The 25,908-nt window shown below is 38.6% G+C and overlaps 4 protein-coding genes across 6 annotated transcripts; 1 reads left to right on the top strand and 3 right to left on the bottom strand.

The window, feature by feature from the left end:
• The first annotated feature begins 1,060 nt into the window (after positions 1-1,060).
• Positions 1,061-9,165, top strand: LOC113346433 (ubinuclein-1-like). Of its 3 annotated transcripts, none has more exons than XM_026589973.1 (13): positions 1,061-1,670; positions 2,470-2,556; positions 2,735-2,827; positions 3,641-3,717; positions 3,861-4,431; positions 4,736-4,835; positions 4,920-5,029; positions 5,195-5,278; positions 5,415-5,540; positions 5,876-6,016; positions 6,112-6,159; positions 6,639-6,740; positions 8,252-9,165. In XM_026589973.1, the coding sequence occupies exons 1-13, from the start codon at positions 1,326-1,328 to the stop codon at positions 8,840-8,842; spliced, it is 2,475 nt and encodes an 824-aa protein (XP_026445758.1). In that variant the 5' UTR covers positions 1,061-1,325; the 3' UTR covers positions 8,843-9,165. The 3 variants fall into 3 exon arrangements, with proteins under 3 accessions (XP_026445758.1, XP_026445757.1, XP_026445759.1); XM_026589972.1 differs by having other exon boundaries at positions 5,192-5,278; XM_026589974.1 differs by lacking the exon at positions 8,252-9,165 and adding an exon at positions 6,910-7,241 and having other exon boundaries at positions 5,192-5,278.
• Positions 9,166-9,331: 166 nt separating this feature from the next.
• Positions 9,332-11,231, bottom strand: LOC113346200 (BTB/POZ domain-containing protein At4g08455-like). The gene is made up of 2 exons (XM_026589772.1): positions 10,751-11,231; positions 9,332-10,029 (listed from the first exon to the last, which is right to left on the bottom strand). The coding sequence occupies exons 1-2, from the start codon at positions 11,045-11,047 to the stop codon at positions 9,568-9,570; spliced, it is 759 nt and encodes a 252-aa protein (XP_026445557.1). The 5' UTR covers positions 11,048-11,231; the 3' UTR covers positions 9,332-9,567.
• A 596-nt stretch (positions 11,232-11,827) lies between these two features.
• Positions 11,828-14,337, bottom strand: LOC113346241. The gene is made up of 5 exons (XM_026589800.1): positions 14,132-14,337; positions 13,635-14,016; positions 13,137-13,257; positions 12,428-13,021; positions 11,828-12,324 (listed from the first exon to the last, which is right to left on the bottom strand). Exons 1-5 carry the CDS (start codon positions 14,335-14,337, stop codon positions 11,828-11,830), a joined length of 1,800 nt encoding a protein of 599 aa, XP_026445585.1.
• Positions 14,338-23,908: 9,571 nt separating this feature from the next.
• LOC113346240 (fibrinogen-binding protein-like) lies at positions 23,909-25,514 on the bottom strand. Its single transcript, XM_026589799.1, has 4 exons — positions 24,976-25,514; positions 24,882-24,891; positions 24,190-24,291; positions 23,909-24,103 (listed from the first exon to the last, which is right to left on the bottom strand). The coding sequence occupies exons 1-4, from the start codon at positions 25,512-25,514 to the stop codon at positions 23,909-23,911; spliced, it is 846 nt and encodes a 281-aa protein (XP_026445584.1).
• Positions 25,515-25,908: the final 394 nt, after the last annotated feature.

Below are 25,908 nucleotides of genomic sequence, written 5' to 3'. Positions count from 1 at the left end.
GATTGATACTTGAACATTGGTCTTTGGTACCGTTCAAGTGATTTCTCTTGTATTCAATTAGACTCGCAGATTTCTATTTGCTTGAGTAAATATTGAATCGAGAAATTGAGATATAACTCCTTGATATACTTTTTATTAAGATCGAGTCTGACTGTCTAGTTGATTCTCTTGAAAATATATTGGAATTTGTTCATACAGATTGCTAAGCGAAATATTGGGTGTGGTTGTTAGACCCTCGCTTTTTCACTAAGTGTCTTGGTCGTGGACATCATATATATGTTTATCCCAAGGAGTATTTTAAGATGGCCAAAGCCTTTATGGCCACTCTAGACTATTATTCAGATGATGACTTATCTTTTAAGGGTGAGCTTCATACTTGTTCTGTTGATGATCATATTCCAATTCCTAACAGTTCTAACTGTTCCATGCAAAACAAGCAACCTATTTCAGAAGAACATATCAGTTTGTTGATTGTAGAAATTCATTCAATGAGGATTAATTTTCAACTCGAAAAGGAACTTATCTTCAAAAAGGTTGAGGACATGAAACATGAGATAGATAAGTTGAGAAAAGAACGAATAAGGTCTAAAAACTTCTTTCTGATACAAAAATTCGTAAAAAGAAGAATCGATCTGTAACGAGAAATTCTAATAAGAACTATCAGCACAACTCCTCTAAACACATTTACTGGATTAATCCTTTTATCTCCATTCGAGAAAAACCAAATGAAGTGCCGATACCAAATGAAGTTGAATGTATATACCATGTTTATTTACTAAGATGCCCTTTATATCTGACTTTAGGATTTACATATCTTAGACATCAGGTCTTCCATCTATATAAATAGAGGCGTAAAATCTGTATTTACACGCATATCATATATAATTCTCTTTCCTTTTTTTCTTCTCTTCTACTTTGTTTCTTCTTCTTTATATTCTCTACTAGTTTCATAACAAAACGGTATTTTTGCTTTTGGTCCACAACTCGGCCCTGGATACTAGCCCATAGCGAATATTGAAGTGCCGATACAACCCAAAATCAAAATACTGTAGTGGGGAGTTCCTTCCAAAGAGAGAGGAATCGACGGAAAATTCAGTTGCACCGTGAGAGGCGATACACTGAAACTTTTTCCAGTATCCCGCCCAGACAGACTGTTCGTCTTCTCATCTCTCTCTCTTTCTCGTATTTATCTCCCCAATTCCTTCATCGAACTCATAAACAAAAACAATCTTCTTTTCTTCTCTCGACCCATTTCCACTTTTTCTTCTTCTTTCTTCATTGATTTCCTGGAATCAATATTTGATGCCCTAAAATACTTCCCCATCATGGTTGAGGAGGAGATTGGAGTAGGTGGTGGAGGTGGAGGTGCGAACATACCTAGGGTTTCTCCTCCATCCTCTTCCATCGTTGTTGCTCCTGCTGCTGGTTGTGCTGTTGTTGCTCTTCCTGCAGTTGAAGCAATTAGTAAAGGTAGACAGATGTTTTCGGTGGAGATTATACCTGGTGAAACTACTTTTGTATCTTGGAGGAAATTGATCAAGGAAGCTTCTGATAAAATTAAACCTATTAATTCATTACCACCGCAATCTCTTCTTGGTACTGGTGGTGCTGACGCTGGTGCTCCTCCTGCTGGGGCTAACCGTGCTCTCGAGTCGAGAATTGATCCTGCGGTGAGACAACAAACAATTTGATTGTTTTTCTTTGTATTGTTTTATTCTTGGTGAAATGATTTTTGGTTAATTTTGTTTTTGCAATGTGCATCAATAATATTTTTCTAGGGTTAAATTAAGGAGTTGTTTGGGGTTTTTTGTGTCACTCCGGTAGATGCATGCAAAGAAGGGAGTCAAGAAATGGTTATTTTGCATTTCTTATTCAGTCTTCAGCTTAGAATTGAATTCTCTTTGATGAATTTGTTTACCTTTAGACACATTGCAATGAGTTTTGGATCTGATGCTAGACGATCGAATCTTGTTTTACATATCTGATCCTGAAATGCTAGAATTTTCACCTTCTGTCTGATATTCAAAGCATACCCAATCAGTGCTTTCAGTGCCTCTTAGATGTCTAATACTTGTCAATGGTCTAGTGTATTTGGACTTTTATCTAGGACGGACAAAACCAGTTATATTGACATTGGCTGGTGTACTCTCAATGTTGTCGTCTATTCTAGTATTTTGGTGTACATCTTTAGCACAGATACCGTCATGTGCTAAACGAAATTTAATTTAGCCAGTTTGCCCTTGAATCCTCTTCAGTTTTTCAAAGATCATTCGAGGCACACTTGGTTGCAATTATAACATATTGAATCATGATACACCACTGCCTCTTTCTCATTCATATTCAAGTTGTTTGTTATCGTTTTGCGCTTGCCACTTCGGCTGTGGAACCGTGATAGGCATATAGCTCTTTTAACATTTTAAAATAATTTATCAACTCTCATGATTATATAATTGTGCTTCTCACTTGTAGGGTCAGCACGAGGATGCTGAAATGAAGGATGCGCCTACCTCCCATCGTTTTAGTGCCGTTATTGAGAAGATTGAACGACTGTACATGGTATTATTTGCGCATTTGAGTTTGAAGTCTTTTTGAAGCCTGTGTATAGATATTATGCTTACGAGATGATACTATGCTGTGCAAGTGCAGAAGATTATGGTGTCTTGCATTTGCTTATTTTATTTGTCAAATATTTGATTTAAAGTTGATAACCTACCTTTACAATTGATGGTTTCAGGGTAAGCAAAGTAGCGACGAGGAAGAACTTGACGATATTCCTGATGATGATCAATATGACACGGAGGACTCTTTTATAGATGATGCAGAGCTGGTTAGTTTAACATTTCTTATCTTTGGTGGCTTTACACTGATATCTATTTGTTGTATAATAGTTGGTGATAAACTGGACGAGAATTTGAATCGAAGTCAAAACTTAATGGACGGTGGTTTGTAGACATAGTTTACTGGATCTTGTATATTCTTGTATTCAGTTATTGCAACAAGCGGCTTTATGCCAACAGTACCTACCATGTTGGATTTTCTAGAAAAAATATAAGCTTTAGATTATTGCAAGTATGAAAAGATCGGGTTAGAAAAGTTATCTACTTATCCACCATTGTGTATTTATGTTTGCTTACTGGTTGGTGTTCTTGCACATCCTTGCTATTAAATTACTACCGAATATGACGTTTGAAAACTGTTCTATCTCATGTCACTGCGCAGAGTTGCAAACTTGCAATTTTATCTGTGCAAAATTGGTAGTTCTAAGCATGTGAATAAATAGACATAGAATTCTCACTCAACGGACCATAATCCACATTATAATCTCTCTCTCCCTCTTATAGTTTTCTTATCCTTATGGATGATTTGGTGCTGCAGTTTCACTAGGTTGTTGTGTTTGTGGCTTACTGGCTCTACCTCAATTATTTTTTATAAAGATAAATCAGTGTTTTGTAGTTATCTGCACAACGTTTTATATTTTATGAATCAGTCATATGCGACAAATAACTTATCATCCTTTTGTATTTCGAACCTTATATTGTATTTCCTAATCCTGGAAAATGAATCAGCCATTTTATTAGTTATTGCATGATAGCGTATTTTTGTTTGGTATGCTCATGTTTCTCTGTCTTTTGCTCCGCAGGATCAGTATTTTCAAGTTGACAAGTCAACGACGAAACACAGCGGGTTCTTTGTTAATAGAGGGAAACTTGAACGCGCGTGAGTCTCTCTCAGCTTCCCACACTCAATCTCTTAAAATGTTGCATGCCGAGTGTTTCATCATTTGCTCGGGTAAATAATGAAGTTGTCATCTTTGAGTACTCAAACTTCACATTTCATGCATTTTTTATATTTTCTGCCAGAAATGAACATGTATCATCGCCTAAGGTCCAACCAAAGAAAAGAAGACGGAAAGATGCAGCGAGAACTTCTGGGGAAAATGATGCTGAGCAGTTACCAAATAAACATGCCAAAGTGGGTAATGTCAGGATGAAAGCTGCAGCTAGGACACCAGCTTCTACAGGGAATAAATCCTCTCAAAGCTTAGCTGCAGTGACCGAACATATTCAAGATGGGAAATCACACGAGCAACTGAGTACTCCTATAGAGCCACCAATCAGAAAGAAGCCAGTTTCAAAGGCTAAATCCGAGCACATTGTGTCTTCCAAAATCCAAACAAAAGATGCTTCTTCAATTGAGGCAAAGGATACTGATAGGCAAAAACCTTTAGTTGTCCAGTCAAGGGACCTTGGTAGCAAATCGAAGGTTGCTAGTGACCCATTTGGCATTGCACATCAGATACATAGGGATTCGTCCACTTCGGCGCAGCTTGAGTCTCCATCCAGGAAATTCGAGTTAAGCCCAGCTAACAAAGTTCAGCAGAGAAGGAAAGACGGTAGTGATGATTTTCTTGAGCATCCAATGCGAAGGGTGGTGAGTCCTCATTCTGAAACCCTTAATTTACGCAAGGTGATGAGACTCTTTTTGAAATTTCTAGGGCATCCATGGGTACATGATTCTTGGCTGTTATACTTGATAAATTGAGTTACTATTGTCTTTTCTTCCCTCTGTCTCCTGCAAAATTGGTTAACAATGACAAGAGATGTAGGATATTCCAGTGTTTTCGTAACTGACCACTTTCTTCCAACTTCTTATTACGACAGTATATCTGATCAATGCTGCACTATATATTGTATAGCATGCTTTAATATGTATACATTTTATTTATTTTCGGCAGAAGAGTTCACCCATGCATCCAAAGGAAGGTTCCAGTATTAGATCAAAAGGCACAATGCTTGAGAGGGCAATTAGGGAGTTGGAGCTGATAGTTTCACAATGTAAGTGAGCCAAGTTTTGTGTATTCTAAGACACCATTTTTGAGGATCGAGGAAGTTCTAATAATTTATTTGTTTCTCTTACAGCAAGACCACCATCTGCAGAAACTCTGGATGCAGATAATTCGTTGCCTGGAATCAAAAGGAGGTTGCCTAGAGAAGTTAAACAGAAGCTTGCTAAAGTTGCCAGATTAGCGGTACTGGAAAATGCCCACGAGTTCTTTTAGTTCTATTGAACACTTACATGTTTCCTTCTCTGAAGACTGGTCTCACTCGTTCCTTACTGTTATATTTTGATTTCTCATCTGTGCTTTCACTGCCTTGAAGAAAAATTAAGCTAGTTTTTCTGGCAACTGCAGCAGTCAAGCCAAGGAAAAATATCGGAGGAGCTACTTAATCGCCTTATGGGTATTGTTGGTCACTTGATGCAGTTAAAATCGTTGAAGGTAGTGCCATAAAAGGAATAACTGTAATGCCAGCTTAAATGTTGGATTGATCTTTTTATTTGTAGTAGTGCTATTTCTCTTCTATTTTGTTACGTCAGTTAAATAAAACGAACAACCTTTTTTCTTTTTGTGATAGAGAAATTTGAAAGCGATGGTTGAATCGGGATTGTCTGCAAAACAAGAAAAGGATGACAAATTCCAACAAATAAAGAAAGAAGTAACTGAGATGATTAGAACTCATGCATCTCCTTCGAAGTCCAAGGTAAGTAACTCTTGTTTTTTTCCAAATTATTTATTGAATTATATGTTTAATCTTGGATCTGGTTGTTGAACCATGTACTGATTGCATATGATACACACCGTTGCTTTTCCACAATGTTAGAACTTGATGATAACACAAAAAAACAAAAAATCAATTTTCAATTTATACTCGAAGGCGTTGTACTGTTCTGTTGTGAAAAAGTGTTTCTATGTTCCAACGCAGTACTGTTCTTGCTTTCTGACTCCTCCCTTGTGGTGGTTACTTTTCGTCTTGTTGACCATACTTTTAGAATTGCTCCTGCTGAATTTGTTTTCAACTGCATCATGTGTTCACAGGTGTTTGACCAACTTGATGAAACCTTTGACGAGTTTAGGGAAGGGACGGATTCCAAGGAGAAGGGGTTAATTAAAAAGACATACAGTATGGATCATTCCTTGGAGGATAAGATATGCGAGCTCTATGATTTTTATGTTGACGTAATAATTCTGATATATCCTTGTTTCTTCCTAAATAATGAGTCGGTACTCTATATGTGACATGTGTTTTTGGTACTTACGTTTGTTGCTTCCAGGGAATGGATGAGGACAAAGGACCACAAATCAGAAAGCTATATGTGGAGGTAGGGGTCACATACAGATACGCAATACTTGTTTTTGCTGTTTATATTTTGTAAATTTCTCTATCCTTTAAGCGGGACACTGATACATTAGAAAGAAAATCTGTCGGATGTGCCCTGTCTGTGGCTTGATAACTTAGTATGTGGTTTCACGGTAGCTAATTGGCTAAGATGGAAGTCAGCTATAGGGATAAAGTGAGAGACAGGAGGTCCACTTCGGTTACTTTGCAGTGGACCTGAAGGCCATCTTAAAGATTAGTACACTCAGGGAAGAATTAAATCTTGTAAAGGACAAAACTAAAGGAATAGAATAGACTACTCTGACTAGTATCATTTTCAACCCACAAATTAGTCACACCTTACGAACAACTAATAAATACTTAGCTCGATAATTGGTACATATATGGAAATTACCTACAGTTACTGCAAATGAGTATTATCTTTGATGTTATGGGGTTTGGTTTCCGTGCCTTTCTTACCAGTTGGCAGAATTATGGCCTAGTGGATTGATGGACAATCATGGGATTAAGAATGCTGTTTGTAGAGCAAAAGAGCGGAAGAGGGAACTGTATGGTCGACACAAGGTACGGGAATGTTCGATACATTTATATGTTTTTCGTGGTGATACAGAATATATTTCAATGGTTAGAATAATGCAATCTTAATTAGTTTTCTTCTCCCTTCTTCATTTGGAAATCTCTTTTTATCTTCACATTTTTCTGGTGCTATGTATATTTTTGTATGTCCATATAGGTAAATACTGCATGAAATTGGGGATACATGGCTCCGAAGTCTCAGCTTTCTTCCTCTAGCTTAATGTGGTTGTAATCGTGTTTTCGCTGAATAACAAGTCTCAAAGTTACATAGATTTGCATGTGGTTGTAATTGCTTAAATGACAAATCGTAAATCCGCATTGATTGACACGTGGTTAGCACACAATTATGACGATAGCAAGCTGTGACATTTCTGTTGCCACGAGCATTTGCGTTCATTTTTCTTTTGAAAATAGTATTGGTTATTGGAAAACCAAAAGAAAAGCCATGTTTCATTTGAGCATAGAAGTATGGTAGGTAATAAATAAACTTGTAAGACAGACGTTATCTCAAAAATATTCTAGTAGGAATGAGAAGGAAGGCCGATTTTTCTCGTACTCGGAATTGTGAACTGACAATAGAGTTCTCATAAATAAACTTGTATTGACAAAAGAGTTCCTTTTTTAGAAATAATTCCATTATTATGTTAAGTGTGATGTAAAAATAAAAAATCCAACAACTGACATACATGGTAGAGGAAGTTCATCTGAATCTTTTGGAGTCCCTTGGCTGCGCATTAAGAATGCCTCGTGTCATATTGAAACAGTCATGTGTTATGGAGTTTAAAGCACTTGTGCAGCATAGACTCATCCGATTCACTTTATTTTCTTAAATATAGATAGTGAAATTGCATTTTCATAGCTTATGAAACATTAATGATGTATTATTTAACTACAATACATACATTTTCGGTGAACGCGTGTCTTTCATTATGTGGTCTCAGATGGCATTAAGTTTTTTAAAAAACGAGTTTGCCCAGTTTTCCCAGCTTTAAGTTACTATAATTTAGCACGTGGTAAGTTTGTTCTGTACTTTCTCGTTTAGAAATAATTTTATGTTAATTGTGATGTAACATACATGGTAGAGGAAGTTCATCTGAATCTTTTGGAATCTCTTTTGGAATCCCTTTGCTGCGCATTAAGAATGCCTCGTGTTATGGAGTTTAGAGCACTTGTGCATCATAGACTCATCCGATTTACTTTATTTTCTTATAAATATAGATAGTGAAATTGCATTTTCATAGCTTATGAAACATTAATGATGTATTATTTAACTACAATACATTTAGTCGGTGAACGAGTTTGCATTATGTGGTCTTTCATTAAGAATGAGTTTGCGTGTCTTTCATCATTAAGTTTCTTTAAGAACGAGTTTGCCCAGTTTTCCCAGCTTTAAGTTACTATAATTAAGCACGTGGTAAGTTTGTTCTGTACTTTCTCGTAGAAAATAATTTTGGTTTGACGTTAACGGTGTTCCATATGTGAATGTTAAATGATTGCAGGAGGAAAAGATCAAGAGGAAAAGGCTGTCTTCTACCACCCCTAGAGCAGACCAAATAGTATCGGGAGAAACCAGTTCTGTTGCTCAACAGCCAAGATCTGTTGTGCCTCTTGATAAGATACATTCTGAGACCAACAGTGAAACTTTAACATCAACCAGTAAGATGACTTCTACTCAGACACCAGCAAATCAGCAGCATTTCTCCAAGATGGATAGGAATGTATCATCATCCAGTGTGACAATGACAAAAAGTTCATTTACTACTGATTGGCTAAAGCAAGAAAAAGTCAAATGTAGTTCAAGCACCTTGTCCAGCACCTTCTTGGACAAGGCAAGGAAAACTTTGGACGGTATTCTGAATCAAAAAACAAAGAGAAGGTCTGAGTCAGACTCAGGAGACAACAATTGTCGTACTGTATTAGAGAAGCCATCTTCCCAGCAACAACAACATAACCAACAGCAAGGGAAGGAAAGAGAAAGGCAGAAAAAAGTGTCTCAAAAACAGGCAGTAGTAGGTAGTCAAATTCAGAAACCAAGCCTTCAATCTTCTGCTGCTGCTGGTCTGCAAGGTAATCAGCAACCTAGCAACTGACATCAGTATATGGATAGCGCTCAATTATCAGTTTTCACACCAAAAGTTACAGAAATCTGATGCATTTTGTTTTGCCTTTTTATTTTTATTTTGTGCGGGCGGGGGTAGTAATTTTATCCACACAAATTATGCCTTGTTTACTTTCCTCCATTATACCTTAAGTGGTATGGGTCTCTTATCAATCATCATATTTTGTAATACAACGATGTTTATGTGGTTATTTCACTCATAAACTTGTACTAGATTAGTTTTAACTTTGGACTGGGCAGATTTGAGATGTTTAATGAATCCCTTCTCACTGCAATTGATCCTTCTTTTCTGAATGTCTTTCCTGGGCTGATTAAGCCTCCATTTTCTGTTAGGATAAGCCAGAGGTTGGAACCATTCCTTAGCAACGTAAACTCTTTCTCTTCTTTCTAGTAAGTAATACGTAGTTTACTTTAAAATTATAAAAAAAACAGGCAGGCAGCTGAAAGTAACTCCTGCCAGATAGAAATTGTGTTCAAACTTAAATTTGTTGTACCATGGGTTCGGCTTTTACAATTAACTAATAAATAAGCACGCTGAGTGTGGCATGCTGAAACGCATAAATGCTCATTGCAATGTTAACTTCAAAACAAAGTCCGCATGTTTTAATAGAAATAATTACATTTGTTATATACCAAGTTTCATCCTAAGCTTCAATATGATCATTGCCTTGCACTGAATGTTCTTGACAAACTTACTCATAAATATTCGTTGGCAACAGCAGCAGTATTGACCTGCTTAGAGAGATATGCTTCGTATATCTCTACAACGAGGCGAGGGTCTTTTTCCACGAGCTCCTTGTACTCATCCTGCTTTGTTAGTTTGTCCATGTTGTCCATCACCATAGAAAGTGATGCTTCCATTAGGTGCTTGGCATTGTGCTGGTTGGCAAATGCGAAACTTATTAGCGCGTTTTCTCCATTAACTTTCGATGTCATGAATTTCTCACAGTACGCCTTCAGGTGCTTCACTTGATATCTTTCTGCTAGCACCAAAAGATCGAGGGCCATATTCTCATCAAGGGTTGCCTCTGCAGTGTACAAGTAATGCACAAAGGAGCGAAGCACGTTGTAAGAAACATCACTGATCTTTATGGTTCCACTTCTGCTCTCTTCCATCTCGCTTTCTAGCATCACTTTGAACACCGGAGATCTGCTGACCTGTATTTGTTAACAAAATGAAAGTGCACAAGAAAAATCAATAACGTTAGTTATCAACAAGAGTAGGATGAAGTGATTGTGATTAATCAAGTTAAGACACCCACTTAGGCTAAAAATTAATTAAGTCAAGAAGTTTAATCTACACGAAATAGGTACCACAATAGATTACTTAAGAATTTATGACTATAGAAAGACATGTAAGGTGATTTCCGCCCATCATATTATACGCATTCTACCATGTCACTCAAGGATACCTCTTCATATAATGTGCGAGAAAAATCACAAATGCAAAAAAGTGAGAAGAAATTGTAATGGGAAATGACAATTCCTTTAGCAAGAAAAGTTGTCCATCAAAAATCAATTGGTCATTTTCACATAGAATCCTTCTAGAGTTACAAATCAAACATGTATGACAGTACATCATCTAAGCTGACCTATGTCCCTATGGTAAGTTATAAAGCCAACAAAGTCATTATCATGCCTACAACCACGAAGTGACACTGGGTATTCTAAAAAAACCTAAATCAATGGAAGAAATACAAGATTGATTTGCAATGCTGCATCAAATACGCACACATGACAATCTGTAAAAGGGGACCGTGAATCATCTAAAAATTCTCTATGACCCAATCTTTTCCAAGTGGTGACAAACATCAAACAGTTTACGAGCATCTCATTAGTAGGAAGTAAAGTGTAATTTAGGGTTGATATTTGATTTTACCAAAATTGCCTTGTGAGCAGGAACAGGAGGAGATTGATCATCCGTAGCAACAAGAACGACATCAGTGAATGATAAAACGGAAGATGGACGGTGATGATCATCGACCGGAGATAACCAAGTTAAAAATGAGATCTTAGATTTGAGGTCTTCAATCTCTCTCTTCAATTCTTCCTCAGTCTCACTTGCTTCCTCGTAACACTCTTTGCAGGTACCTGCATCGGAAGCCAGGTATTCATCTCTACATGATATGCAACGCATCTTACCAACACTGGTTACTGGTTGTGACCTCTGAGCCATTCCTCAAGAACACCACCAGGACAGAACGGAATGGAACACTTAAAACGGATGTTACAAATGTGGACTCTAGTCCACCTGAATCCACCTTGTAATCCTGTATACACGCTCTGAATCCTCTGATCAGGGTGGGGGAAGCTCAACAGATACCTTTTAGTTCTAGTCTTTTGCTCCCAAATCCTAATATTATTGCCACCGCACCACATCATAACACAGGCTTGATTGGTGTATCCCCAGATTAATTGGAGTATATCTAATGAGACAAAACCTGAATCATTTAGAAGTAAAATAAGCCATCCCTTAACCATATATTTTCTAAATGGTTAATACATCCTTGTTTAATTAACACTAAAAAATTTGATTAGCTTAACTAATTGAGTTTAGATTAAAATTTTGAAAATAAGAATTCATTAAATTATACCTTTGGTGTGTCTTATGAGTTCGATTTCGATCAAAAAATTTGGTTCTCAAAATATGAAAAGTCGGCAAGGTCGAAGATTGAATAAGGTGTCGACTAACTTGGCCGGCAAGGTCGACATTTGAATAAGGTGCGGACTATTTCTGGCCGGAATGGTCTATGAATGAAGAATATGCCGACTATCTTGGGCCATCTATGTTATGGTCGGCATATAAACATTTCTTACAATGCCGGCTATCATATAATTTTTTTTGTTTTTTTTGAATCACATAATTTCATTTATCAAAGGAAAAATTTACAACTCAATTAACAGAGCTCATTGTTCAAACAAATAGACTGAAAATGAAATAAAAAGAAAAGATATCCTAAATCAACAGAACCTGTAGTAATACATTGGGCATCTCAATTCTAGGCAAAAATTGAGGTCTACCCATATGAAGCTGCCTTTCACCCGCATCAAGTGAAGTACCCCTTTTAGCAGTATTGTCAGCAGAAAAATTGACCTCCCTGTAACAATGCATATACCTTATTTGCTTGAAATGCTTAATAGCTTTCAACCATCTACCTTTAATAAACCAGGGAACATTTCCTTGAAAAAATTCTGCAATTACTGTTTTTGAGTCCGACACAATTATGATGTACTTCATCTCCCATTGCACTGCTAATTTCATTGCATTTATGACACCATAAGTTTCTGCCAGATAATTTGAGGCTATCCCAATACCCCCAGATACAGTAGCAACCACCTGACAATCTGAGTTTCTTACAACAATTCCAAATCTTGCTGCACCAGGATTCCCAAATGAAGAACCCATCACAGCAGAACATAACAAAACCAATTTCAGGTGGACTCCATTGGCATCTTTTAATGACCCAAAATTTAGAATATCTAGGTCCCAAATCAAATATTGCTATCATTTCATTATCATAAGATTGATTCCATTTGGTCCCTGTCATTCTCAAACCTCCTTCATTCACTAACTTGAGAATTCTGCATTTAAAAGCCCGAGCATTTGGCTTTATATTATCAAAGAATTTCTTGTTCTTTTGGAACCATAATTCCTTAAGAATGGAACAATCAACAGTTATCCATACCTGTTTAATCAGAGAGCTGCAGTTTGAAGCACATCTCCAGATATCATCAATAGATTTAGGCATAACAAAATTGAATGTTACACAAATCCACCTCCATATTTCAATACCGAAACTGCATTCACATAGCAGGTGCATCATACTATCTTGTTCAGACTCACAAATGCAGCATCTTGATACAATTTCATAACCATTACTTATCATAGTAGTATCATCTTTATAAACTCCTTGAATGATCTTCCAAACGTTACTAGCAGTAGAAGGATGAAAAAAAGAATTCCATATATACTTTGACCAATTAACTTTCTGTTCTTTATGTCTAATTTTATTTAAAGCTTCAGGCACAGAAAATTTACCTTTTAAGTTCCTTGTCCATATTAAGACATCTTCTCCTCCACAAATTTCAGGTAATTGCCCATTTGAAATTATCTGTTGAAACTCAGTTGGCAGAGACCAAACACCATCATCTATGATATCAGAAATTTTTAAGTGGATATTGTCATTCACAAAAGATGTATAACCAATTTTATCTATTAATGTGCCTCCCTCAATCCAATTATAACCATACATATATTTGTTTACCATCACCAATTCTCCATCTAATATCTTCTTTGAGGGTTTCCCGGGCCCATTTCAAACCTGGCCACACTGAAGATAACTGCCACTTTGAACTCCATTGCCCATTTTTATCTTTATATTTAGCCTGAAAAAACAATGCCAATCTTCTTTAGAATTATTAACTTTCCACATCATCTTCATGAGAAGAACCTTGTTCAAAGCTTCAAGTATTGGAATGCCCAAACCTCCTTCTTTTATAGGAGTACAAACTTTTTTCCATGAAAACTTGATATATTTTCTTGTATCTCCATCTCCAGACCAAAGAAAGTTTCTTATGATTTTTTCACAAGTTTTAATAATTGATGCATGCCATTTGTAAATTGCCATACTATAGATTGGAATGCTGCAAAGAACTGATCTAATTAGCACCACCCTCTCCTGGAAAGATAACAATTTACCTTTCCATGTAACAAGTTTCTTATGCATCAGTTCTACCATTGGCCACACTGTTGAGACTTTTACCCTTCCAACACACAGAATAACACCAAGATATTTATCTGGGAATACACTTCTTTCCATTTGAATCATTTCTTTAAGTTGATTTTTCCTCAATTCAGAAGCACCATCAATGAACATTTTACTTTTCTGTTTGTTTATTATCTGACCAGAACTCTTTTGATAATCTTCAAGCAACTTAATCAAGTTAAGAATGCTCTTCTTTGCACCATTACAGAAAATGAAAACATCATCTGCAAATAGTAAATGAGTTGGATGAATACCCTTTCTTACAACCATTGGAAATATTAAGCCTGCTTTCACCATCTGAGTTAATCTTCTACTTAATGCTTCCTCCATTAATACAAAAAGAATGGGAGACAAGGGATCCCCTTGTCTCAATCCATGCCTACTGAGAAAAAACCACAGGGACCCCCATTAACCATCACAGAGATTCTTGCAGACTGAAATAGAATATGAATCTATTCACACCACTCCTTTGAAAATCCAAACTTCTTAAGTACTTTAAAAAAAATTCCCAGCTAACTGAATCATAAGCTTGAGAAATATCAAGCTTAAGCCCCACATTGCCACATCTTCCCTTCTTTGCCATCTCATTTATCATTTCAGAAGCAAGCCTAATCTGATCTTGAATACATCTACCCTTGACATAAGCAACTTGTTGAGGAGAAACTAGTTTGTGCATAAGATGTCCCATTCTTGTTGCCATTATCTTGGTGAAAATATTGAAACTCACATTGCTCAGACCAATTGGTCTAAATTGATTTGGACTTCTTGCTCCTTCAGATAGTCGGCATGCAAATAATTTCTAACATTTGAGGAGAAACTAGTTTGTGTCGGTTATCATATAGTCGACATGCAGATAATTTCTAACATTGCCGGCTGACTTATAGTCAGCATGCAAATAATTTCTAACATTGACGGCTGTTGAAATTTCGGCAATGTAACCTTGCCGACCTTTAGTTATACCCAACATAAAACAGTGAGAAGATGTAATTCACTTTATTCATGCAATTTTGGTTACTACATTGATTGAAACATAAAATATAACTCCTTGTCGACGGAACACCGTATGCACTTAGCATGTGCATCAAGCCTTTGAACCCCTAGGCGACCCTAGTGGACGAGTTATAGTCTCGTGTGGGTGTAGATGGTGGATTTTCAACAAGGGTTAAAATCGTAAAACCATAATCGTAATGCTCCTGATCCAGCAATCAGCTGAGTATTGAGGCTCATGTCTCTCGTGGAAAGCATGAAAGCTCATGCCCCAAAATCTCTGACTGAGAATGCTGTCTCTCAGAGTATATGTAGATGTGTAATCTTTCAGCTGAGGCAACGACACATCTCATGAATACTGAGCAATTGCAGTAATTATTTCTATATAGAATCAAAAGATTGGACGATTCCTAGACAGCATACCCGCTAGTACAGAGCAACAACGTCTTCAGGATACAACAAGGTGTTCCCTGACTATATAAAAGAAATATGACATTTCAACAAGCTCATGTTTCTCAATTCTCAGATAATTAATGCTCCTAGACAGCATGCCTGCTAGTATAGAGCAGTCAGTTAATTATCTATAATCGTTAACTGAATATTCAACAATATTCTGCGATTCTTTGTAATATTTCGTCACTTCAATTCGTGGTTCTTCTCAATAGAATTCCACGGATTAGTGATAAATATTCAACTTACGGGCATCTGAGCAGCTCTCGAGTAAGCCCCTACCAAAATGGTGCAAGTGTACTCAGCAATAATGCACAAACGAACACTTGAATGTGCAAACGAGCATTCCAAAACACGAAGGAACGATGAACCTATACAAAATAGGAAAATAATAATAATAATAAAATATTAGCAAAGGCACTAGGGGACTGGGATCACCGGCCGGCCAGTCACGCCGTGACCAGTCCCACGCCCAAATTTATATTTTATCATATTTTATTATTTTCTCTGATCTCATGAAAATCCCTTCATTTGAACAAATCTCCTTCGTCTCAAGGAAACTCCCCAGTGTTTCTTCGTATCAAAGAAATAATAAAATTTAGGAAAGGTGTCGTGGAACCGGGCTCACTAGCTGGCCGGCCATGCCCTAGCCGTGGCCGGTCCCATAACTCATGACTCCTTATTATTTTATTATTTCCCTCATCCCATGAAAATTCCTTGATTTCATGATATCTCCCTCAATTCATGAAATTATATAAATTAGGGAGAAAAACGCACGGGACCCGGGCTCTTGGCCGGCCATGCCCTAGCCGTGGCCGGTCCCACACGCCCATATCTTATTATTTTAATAATATTTGTTTCCTCATCTTATGGAAACTCCTTCACTTCAAAGAAACTCCCTAGTTTCAGCAAACTCCGTGAATTCATGAAATCTCCCTCAAGTCATAAAATAATATAAAATTAGGGAAACCCGTGGGACCTGGTCATAGCCGGCCGGTCATGCCCTAGCCGGTCCCACACGCCCTTTATTTATTATTATTATTTTTTATGTTTCCCTCATCTCATGGAAACTCCTTGGTTTCAACAAATTCCTTGGTTTCAACAAACTTCTTGATTTTATGATATTTTCCTAAAATCATGAAAATATTAAAAATTAGGAAAAAGTGTCTTGGGACTGGCTCCTTGGCCGGCCGGCCATGCCTTGGCCTAGACGGTCCCACACTCCATGAATCCTTTATTATTTTATTATTTATTCCTTCATCTCATGAAGTTTTCCTGGTTTCAGCAAAAATCCCTGATTTCTTCATATTTTCTCAAAATGTTGCTCAAACACGCATCAGAAAATATTGAAACTCTCCGGACTAAGACACGGGTATTATGGTGACACGGGCATGTCTCCTTAACCGACCAAGGCTGGCCCTGAGATTGCAAAAATCCGGTCCCATGTGTTTTAACAATTTTGACCTAATTTGCTCAATTGCTCATACTGGGTCCAAACTCTTCTCAAACAACTTGGAGTTTTCTCACACGACCATCAGCTGGTCCCATGACCACCAAGGGCCGGTCCCATGACCCCTTGGTCGGTCCCTCACCTCTCCATAGTCAGGTTCTACTACCTGACGCTCACATGAGCATTATTTTGAAAAATGATTAAACCAACATTTAATCATCCTTTCACCAACTGATCTTCAAGAGATTTTGGTATTTTGCTCACTTGAGCATCTGGGCGCTATATGGTCAGTTCATCATCCCCTGTAGCCGGTCCCTACTTCATTTCATGAATGATTTCCAATAAATTATCAATTTATCATCAATTCGGCAATTGATCAAAATTAGGGTTTCGAATCCAGAGCTCTGCAAAAACATAATTTTGAGCAGATTCAAACACTAATAATTTTACGTTGATCCCGTGATCAACACTTTAATAATTATTCTCGGCTCAGATGTCAGCATCTTAAATTGACGTCTGCTCAAACGAGCAATATTTGCTCAATCAAAAGAATATTGGTTCAAATATCAATATTCGACGATGTCAAAAATTCATTAAACGAGCAACATTTGCTCATACGAGCAATATTTGTTCAAAAAATGAATATTGGTTCAAATGTCAATATTCAATAATTCATTAAATGAGCAACATTTGCTCATACGAGCAATATTTGTTCAAATCATGAATATTGGTTCAACTATCAATATTCATAATTCATCAGATGAGCAATATTTGCTCAGACTAGCAATATTTGCTCAGACTAAAGAATATTGGTTCAACTATCAATATTCAACGATTCAGCAGTACAGTTTGCTCGGGTTATCAACATTTATTCGACAATGATATTTTTGTCTCAGCAGACATGTTAAAATCATGAGTCTCAGGACATTTGCAAATTATGTTCAACTCGGCAATACAAGGACTCATCGTCCCATAAAGTCAGCAACTGACTAACTAAATACACGTCTGCCTTGCAGACTCCACATTCACGAGACATCAATCGTGTCTCATGGGGGGATATTAACTAGGGTTTTGGTCTGCAGTCTATGGCACATGTGTTCATACACACGATTAGAATGTGAGCAAGTCGTGCAATCAGTTGGAGGAGTTAGCAAAGTAGTGGGTGGAAAGTTAACCAAGTCTCCGCACGATGAGCAACTGGTTTCAACACGATTTTCCACTTCCCCACTCTTTGACTCCCGCAACTGTCACACTTCATGGGATCATGGTGTTTTCAATTCAGCAATATAAAAAGTCTCTGAATCCTGATTGAAACAGACAAGATTTTCTCGACAAGTTCACACAGACAATCTTTCGTCTACACGAACTCATGGTCTGAGTAATCACTCTCAACTGAGTAAAATTCAATCATTTAGAACTCTCTTACGCATAATACACAATAAACCTACAATCTCGATCACCATTGATCTCACACATTTCTTAGCTTCCCTCCTACAGATCAGCCAATCCTCTCTTGTGACCGAATTGACTCTGGAACGGCCATTGTCTTGGTTTAGGCCGGAGTCCGATAGATTGATCTCTCGAACTTAAAGCACCCCCTTCTTGCAGTGCATCTGTGTGAGGTTAAACATTTCGCTCGGTCCAAGGAGTCTCCTCCGCACGGTCGTCTCCTCAATCCCGTAAAAACCAGCAAATCGTTTTTCCCCATCTACAGATTGGCGACCACAGTGGGAGATTAATCTCTCGGTTTCAACCCCACATTCTCACAAGATGGTTAGTGTTAGGTCTACTTCAGCAACACCAGGTTCTCCCCGGAGTCTTTCAAATGGAAACTCTCCTCATACTCGTTCAAACGACCCTGGTAACGTTCACCATTCTTACTTCACTACCCCCTTTCTCTCCATTGATACCTCCGATAGAGAAATCCTGTCATTGGAGGAATTAGCACGAAGGCAAGGAATTTTAGCTGAAAACATCAATCGTTTAAAAGAAGCGATTGATAACCTCTTCACCTGCATGGTGGAATTGACGAGGCTCTTGGGAGCAGAAATTGTGGAACGACCAAATTCTACTGACGCTCCTCACACCAACAGTTTCACTATTTACGAGAAGCCATTGGATCAGGAAGTCACAAACTTGATCGAGAATCTATGTGAACTCCTGCACTTCTCAAGATATCAACGTACGAACACGTTCGCTGCACTCAACCGAATATCGTCAGACGTGCAACTAAATCCATCATGCCTAGCAGTCGAAGAAACATCCATGATGTCTGAGCATTCGATCAACAATATTACATTCGGAGAAGAAGACCGTATGGCAGACGAAGGGCATAATCGAGCCATGTACGTGACTGTTTTTATCAGAGACTCCGAATTTAAAAGAGCTCTTGTCGATATGGGCGCTTCCACAAATATTATCACTATGAAGACTCTCAAAGCAGTCAAGTTTCTGCAGAGTAAAATTGTTCGCCATCCCATCTTGATGAAAGGCTTTGAAAGAAGCCAGATCCATACATATGGATACGCATACATAGACCTGAGGGTGGGGCCTATTCAATCAAAGGCCAAATTTCACGTGATCGAACAAGAGCCTGATTATCACATGATACTTGGAAGACCGTGGCTCCATGACAATAAAGTGGTTCCTTCAACATATCATCAATGTATGAAAACTTTGCTCAATAACAAAATCGTTCGTATCGCAGCTTCATCATCTCCTTACGCTCCGGTCTATGACACTGAATTCTTTGAATCTCAAAAGGACATCCCTGAACCTCCCAAGAAGATTTACAGCATTCCACTCCCAAGCTGGAAATCCATTGAAGAAGTTGTTGACAAACCATCATCCTTAGGTGCTAAGCTGATCAATCCATCTGCTATACCGGTCAAGCGCCGCAAGGACCAGGTCTCAACTTCGGGGTCTAATTTCATATCATGATGCGGAAGGGAGGATCATTTACCACCGAAGCAAGGATTAGAAATTAACATGGGAGAATGATGAAAAGTCTCGCCGCCCAGAAGGAATATGTCAGAGCGAACCATCACTCGATGGGGAAGTCCAAGATGTTCCACGACAATTGCAAGACGACACTGATTCCACAATTGATGACCTCGAAACAATTAACATCGGGACAAAGGATGATCCAAGGACAGTTTTAATTAGTTTTATGCTGTCACCAGAAGAACGGACGGAATTGATAAATCTACTGAAAGAATATTAGGATCTTTTTGCTTGGACGTACGAAGAAATGCCTGGACTTGACGACAAATTAGTTACTCATCATCTGCACATCACTCCTGGATCTAAAGCTGTCAAACAACCGCCTAGGCAGTTCAGACACGAATTTGAGGAGCAAATCAAGGTTGAAATTCAGAAACTACTGGCAGCAGGGTTTATCAAACCCATCCAGTATCCGAGATGGCTGGTGAATGTTGTTCCTGTCAAGAAGAAAATGGTCAAATCAGATGTTGTGTTGATTTCAGGAATCTAAAAATATGTTATACGAGGGATGATTTTCCCTACCCAACATTGATATGCTCGTTGATGCAACCAGTGGTCATGGTATGTTCTCGTTCATGGATGGTTACAGCGGATACAACCAGATTAAGATGTACGAACATGACGCCAACAAGACCGCCTTCCGCACTCCTATTGGGAACTTTCACTGCACTGTGATGCCCTTTGGATTAAAGAACGCCGGTGCTACCTATCAACGAGCCATGACTACCATATTCCACGACATGATGCACAAGCAAGTGGAATACTACGTCGATGATGTGGTAGTGAAGTCGAAGACTCGAGCATCCCACCTTGAAGTTCTAAGAAAATTCTTTGAAATATGCAGAGAATACAAATTAAAGATGAATCTTTTGAAGTGGATTTTGGTGTTTCTTCCGGAAATTTTCTAGGGTTCCTGGTCACAGCAGAAGGAATCAAAGTCGATCTAGACAAGACTAAAACTATCACCACCATGCCTCATCCACGCACTATGAAGGAACTCCAGAGTTTCATGGGCAAGGTAAACTATATTCGAAACTTCATTCCTGGATTAGCTCAACTCATTGCTTCGTTCACTCCTCTGCTAAAGAAAGGAGAAAGTTTCACATGGACGACAGTCCAACAAGAAGCATTCTAGAAGATACAACAGATATTGCTATCACCTGCTGTCATGAAATCTCCGGTGCAAGGACAACCATTAATATTTTGCACAGATTCCAGTGATGTGGCTATCAGAGCACTTCTTGCTCAAGAAGACGAAGAAGGTATCGAACAACCGATCTACTACTTCAGCTGTACAATAAGAGACGCTCAACTCCGATACCCAAAACCCGAGAGGGCATGTCTAGCATTAGTGCATGCAATCCAGAAATTCAGGCATTACTTGCTATCCAACAGAGTCTTGCTTGTTTCCAAAGCGATCCTATAAATTTTTTACTATCAAAGCCAGCCTTAATGGGAAGACCAGCAAAGTGGCTATTTCAGATGTCATAATTTGACATAGCTTGTGTACCACCCAAAGCAATCAAGGGTCAAGCAGTTATAGACTTGCTCGCTGCTTTTCTAGGGGAAGATGCAACAATGTTACATGAAGATGTGCCCGGTGAGTTTCCAGAGGTCTTGATTATCAAGGAAGAAACGTGGCTCTTATACTTTGACGGATACGCCACCCCTAGAAACGACACTGGAGGAGTAGGCGTGGTGCTAGTATCTCTATCTGGTGAAGTCTTCTCACATTCATTCAAAATGGATTTTCAATGCACCAACAACTCAGCGGAATATGAGGCTTTCTTATTAGGTTTGTCCTTGGCCAAGCAAGCAGGAGCAACACACCTTGAGATAAGGGGAGATTAAAAGCTACTGGTCAATCAAATGAACGAAGCATATTCTCTCAAAGAAATCACGCTCGCACCATTCAGAACAGAAGCTCAGCGGATCTTAACCCATTTTGCTGATGCCATAATCGTCCATACTGGACGAACTAACAACAGGCATGCTGACTGTCTAGCAAATCTTGCTTCTAAATTGCAATTCGAAGGAATGGAGAAAACAATCACGGTACAAAGGCATGCTGTATCATCTACCTGGCTTGCTCAAGTCGAAGAAATTCAGACAAATGATTGGCGAGCACCTATTATTCATGAATTGACCAATTCTCTTTTAGAAGGGAAAGTCAGCCTCAAGGAACTAAAGAACTACTTCTTGCTTCATGGAGCATTATACTATCAGAATCCTGATGGGTCTTTATCCCGATGCCTCGGAGACGATGAAGCGGGTGAACAACTCAAACGCGTACATGAAGAAATCTGCTGACAGACGTTGGTGGTAACACTTTATATAAATCTTCAAAGGATGGGATACTATTGGCCTTCCATAGAATCTCAATCAAGAACTCTGCAAAGATCTTGTCCCAATTGTCAAACGCCTCCTCATCACTTAGAAGCTTTGACAGTTCACCACGCTGGGGACTGGAGGGAACCTTACATCAAGTACCTTAGGGACAATGAGCTGCCATTGGAAAAGAATGAAACGATCAAGCTCATTCAGAGAGCTAAAAGATTTACCTTTCTGGACGGAATCTTATACCGCAAAAGTTTTGGTGGGAACCTACTGAGATGCTTAGATGGGCATGAAATCCCAACAATTTTAAAGGAAATGCACGACGGAGAACATCAAGGAAAGATGAAACTATTTCTCCAGATTCACGAGAAATACTATTGGCCGACCATGGAAGACAATGCAGCTTCACACGTTCAGAGGTGTCATTAATGCCAATTCCATGATAATCTCATCCATGCTCCTTGTCTCCCGTTGAATTCTGTGAATAATCCATGGCCTTTCTATAGCTGGGGACTGGATATCATAGGGAAAATCAATCCAGCATCTTCGAAGCAGCATGAATACATCATCACTGCAACTGAGTATTTTACTAAGTGGGTTGAAGCTATCCCTTTTTGAAGCACTACTGGAGTCACGATCGCATCCTTCATCAAGGAACACATAATATGCAGGTTCGGCGTTCCTAAGCACATCATCACTGATAATGGAACTCCTTTTGCCAACAAACACGTGACAGAATTTCTCGAGGAATACGAAATCAAACAAGTTTTCTCCACACCATACTATCCCCAAGGAAACGGACAAGCAGATAGCACCAATAAAACTTTGATCCGAATTCTTATCCGAACAATTCATGATAACCCTCAGACGTGGCATGAACAATTTCCTATGGCTTTATGGGCCTACCGGACTGCACCAAGGATCTCAATCGGGACTTCACCATACTCTCTTGTTTATGGAGCTGACGCCATACTCCTAGCAGAAATCAAGATTCCTTCAGCAAGGATCGCCACATCCAGTGGACTACAATGGGTTGAAGCAGAAGTGTCCAACTCAAGGATTTCTGAACTGGACATGCTTGAGTCAAGGAGGGCTAAGGTAGAAAAATACGTGGAAGCATACAAACAAAGGATCTCCAGAGCTTACAACAAAATGGTAAGGCCTCGAAGATTCAAAGTACGAGATTTGGTGCTAAAGACAACAAAACACATTCAACAAGATATGTCTGCTCCCAAGTTCTCTCCAAAGTGGCAAGGACCATATGTGATCATCAAGGCAGTGTCCAGTGGATGTTACAAGATCTTGTCCATTGATGGAGGAGTGAAAGGAAATATCATCAATGGTAAATGGCTCAAGCATATTATGCCTGATCCGTAGAAAACCATTACCTTTTCATTATTACAGGCATTTCTCAAAAGGAAATTTACATTCCTCCAAAGAGTATGCAAAATACTCCTTTGATTCATTAAACCATTTCATAAATGAACAAAAAATTCTTTCCAATGATAAATCGTTCTACCTAAGAAAAGCCTAAACCTATTCGAAAACAACAATCATAAATGCTCACTCAGAGTAAACCATCCAGCAGAGAATAATTCTTAAAAATAGCCATGTCGAGCTTCTTCTGAAAGTTTTTGGTCTTCACTTTCAAATCCTAGACAACCTTCTCAACTCTTGCTGACTCTAAGGCAAGTTCCTTCTCCTCTTCCAAGAAAGAGTTGTGGTAGAAATTGAATTAGCATCAGCCGCTTCCTTATCGATTTTGATCATCTCGAGTCGACGGTGGAGCCAACTCACGTTGAACGGAAGGGTCCCGCAATTCGAGATCATGTCATCCCACCTATGAAGTTCATGATTCTTGACGTCCCGCAGATTCATCTCGTTCATCTCTTCAACGATCGGTAACAGTCCGTCCACCGTAGTCAGAAAGGTTGGGAGAAAGCCTCTCCATATTTCTGACGTAGCGATATGCCCGTACCGTCTCCAAATTTTAGTGTACAGAGGTGCGTGACATTTGGGAATGACGAATCGACCGACAACCTCATTATTTGGGGATAGTGTTGATCATGGGAGCTTCAAAGGGGAGTCCAGCTGTTGGATATTCATGAACATGAGCTCTAATCACAGCCTCCGCGGAATCAGTTAAGTCTTCGTCAACACGGTTATTTCTATTATCAACCACGACCATGGACTCCCCATTCCTCCTCTTTCCAGCATCAACAACAACGCGTACATCAACCTGTGGTAAAGAGGTTTGCAATTTCAGATGAAGATTGGATAAAATATTGAGTAAAACTTCAATCAAGAAGTTATAGAATCACTCACAGATGTGCCGACTTCAGTATGAGTTGATCTATACCGAGCAGGGGATCTAACAGTCTGCTTAGGTCTCGAATTATGAGAAGGAGACAGATTCTTCTGATTATCCTGCAACAAATTATTTTCCTATGATCAATAACTCTGATCAAATGGAGATGAAGAAAATATGCAACTTACTGAGACGGACGCTTCCACTTCATGCTTCGACTGAGATTCGTTTCGAGAGACATACTACTGCTGGACATAGTAACATAAGGTATGATAATCAAAATTTTCTCTGCGCGATGAAACTAACTCAGGAGCAGAAGAAGTATTTGCATAAATTCTAAACCCTAAGTATTGGATATATATATGAGATACGGTGGGTGCTTATCTTCTGCGGATAGTCAATTCAGTTGCGAGTTTTACTGAAACCCTAAGTTCCAAACAAGATCAATACTGGAGATGCGGAGGAAAATAATACACTGGGGACTGACCAAAGATGGATGTGGTCAGAAATCCACACATCCTTGTTTATGTTATGTGTCTTCTCGGCATATGTGGCGCGTCTGTATATTTTCACAGATAGAATCCGTTAAAGCAAGTAAAGGGAATTCACAATGGTTTAGAGCAAGAGCATTGGCTCATTCTATTTGGTTCAATCAAGAAGAACCGACATTCATAAAATGATTTCTCTTTCAAAAATAAAATATTAATACTGAAGTGAAGCTGTTCAAAATAATCAAAGAAGATATCTATTATGAAGAATAAGAAAACATTCAAATGTTTAAATAAGATCAGGAGTAAAGCTACTCGGCAGATTCGCCGGAGTCATCAGATTTGTCAGATTCATCATCATCTTTATCAGAATCCTCTTCTTCGTCGGAATCACTGTCAGATCCATTGATGAAGTCTGGGTGGATATCAAGATCGTCCGAATCCGAGTCATCTTCGGCTTTATACTCAGCTTCGAGTTCATCTTCAACTTGTTTTGCGATCTTTTGGAGATCTCTGGTACGCCGATCTGGCTTAATCTTGCGCTCCGATAACACCCAATCGGTTTCCTCTTCAGAAGCATCAGAGTCAGAGGGCACACCGTCGACAAATCGACGTTTCTCCTCAGCTGCTAGTATTCTGTGCCGGATTCGATCCTTTCTACGCTGACGATCCTCTGCCTTATCATCCTCAGCTTTTCTCTTCATGATCTCGGCATAAGTGACTGTACTATTATTAAGAGGCGTACTCGGCTTTGATCCCTCGGCACGGTTTGTCTTAGCACACATTTTAGCCGCAGGGATCCTCGAATCCTCCTCAAAGGAGCTGAAAGAATAATCACTGCTAGAAGACACCATTTTCTGGAACCAGGAGCACAGAATCACGTATATGTTGATAATAAATTCACTCCAAAATGGTAATCCTTAACTCTTACCTTTTTACAATTCCACTAACAATAGTGATGGCAATGCAAGAGTTAGTACTTCAAAACTTGCTCGTTTCCTGCAAAAGCAATCAAAGTTCAGGTTTTCATAAAATCATGAACATTTACATCATACAAGCATTAATCACTGGATTATGAAAACTAAGAAAATATTTCATCATAAATAATTGTTTACTGATTAATATTGTTTAAAAGTTAAGCTTTGATTTTCCAATATATATACGTATATATTAATAAATAAAACATGATCAACTCACGTAAAAAAATTTAAATTTTTTTTGACATGATCCCAGGCTCACGTGATTTTA

This window comes from Papaver somniferum, unplaced genomic scaffold, assembly GCF_003573695.1.
Source record: "Papaver somniferum cultivar HN1 unplaced genomic scaffold, ASM357369v1 unplaced-scaffold_99, whole genome shotgun sequence".
Taxonomy (NCBI): domain Eukaryota; kingdom Viridiplantae; phylum Streptophyta; class Magnoliopsida; order Ranunculales; family Papaveraceae; genus Papaver; species Papaver somniferum.
The sequence above is the reverse complement of the archived record's forward strand: the minus strand, read 5'-3'. Positions and strand labels throughout refer to the sequence as shown.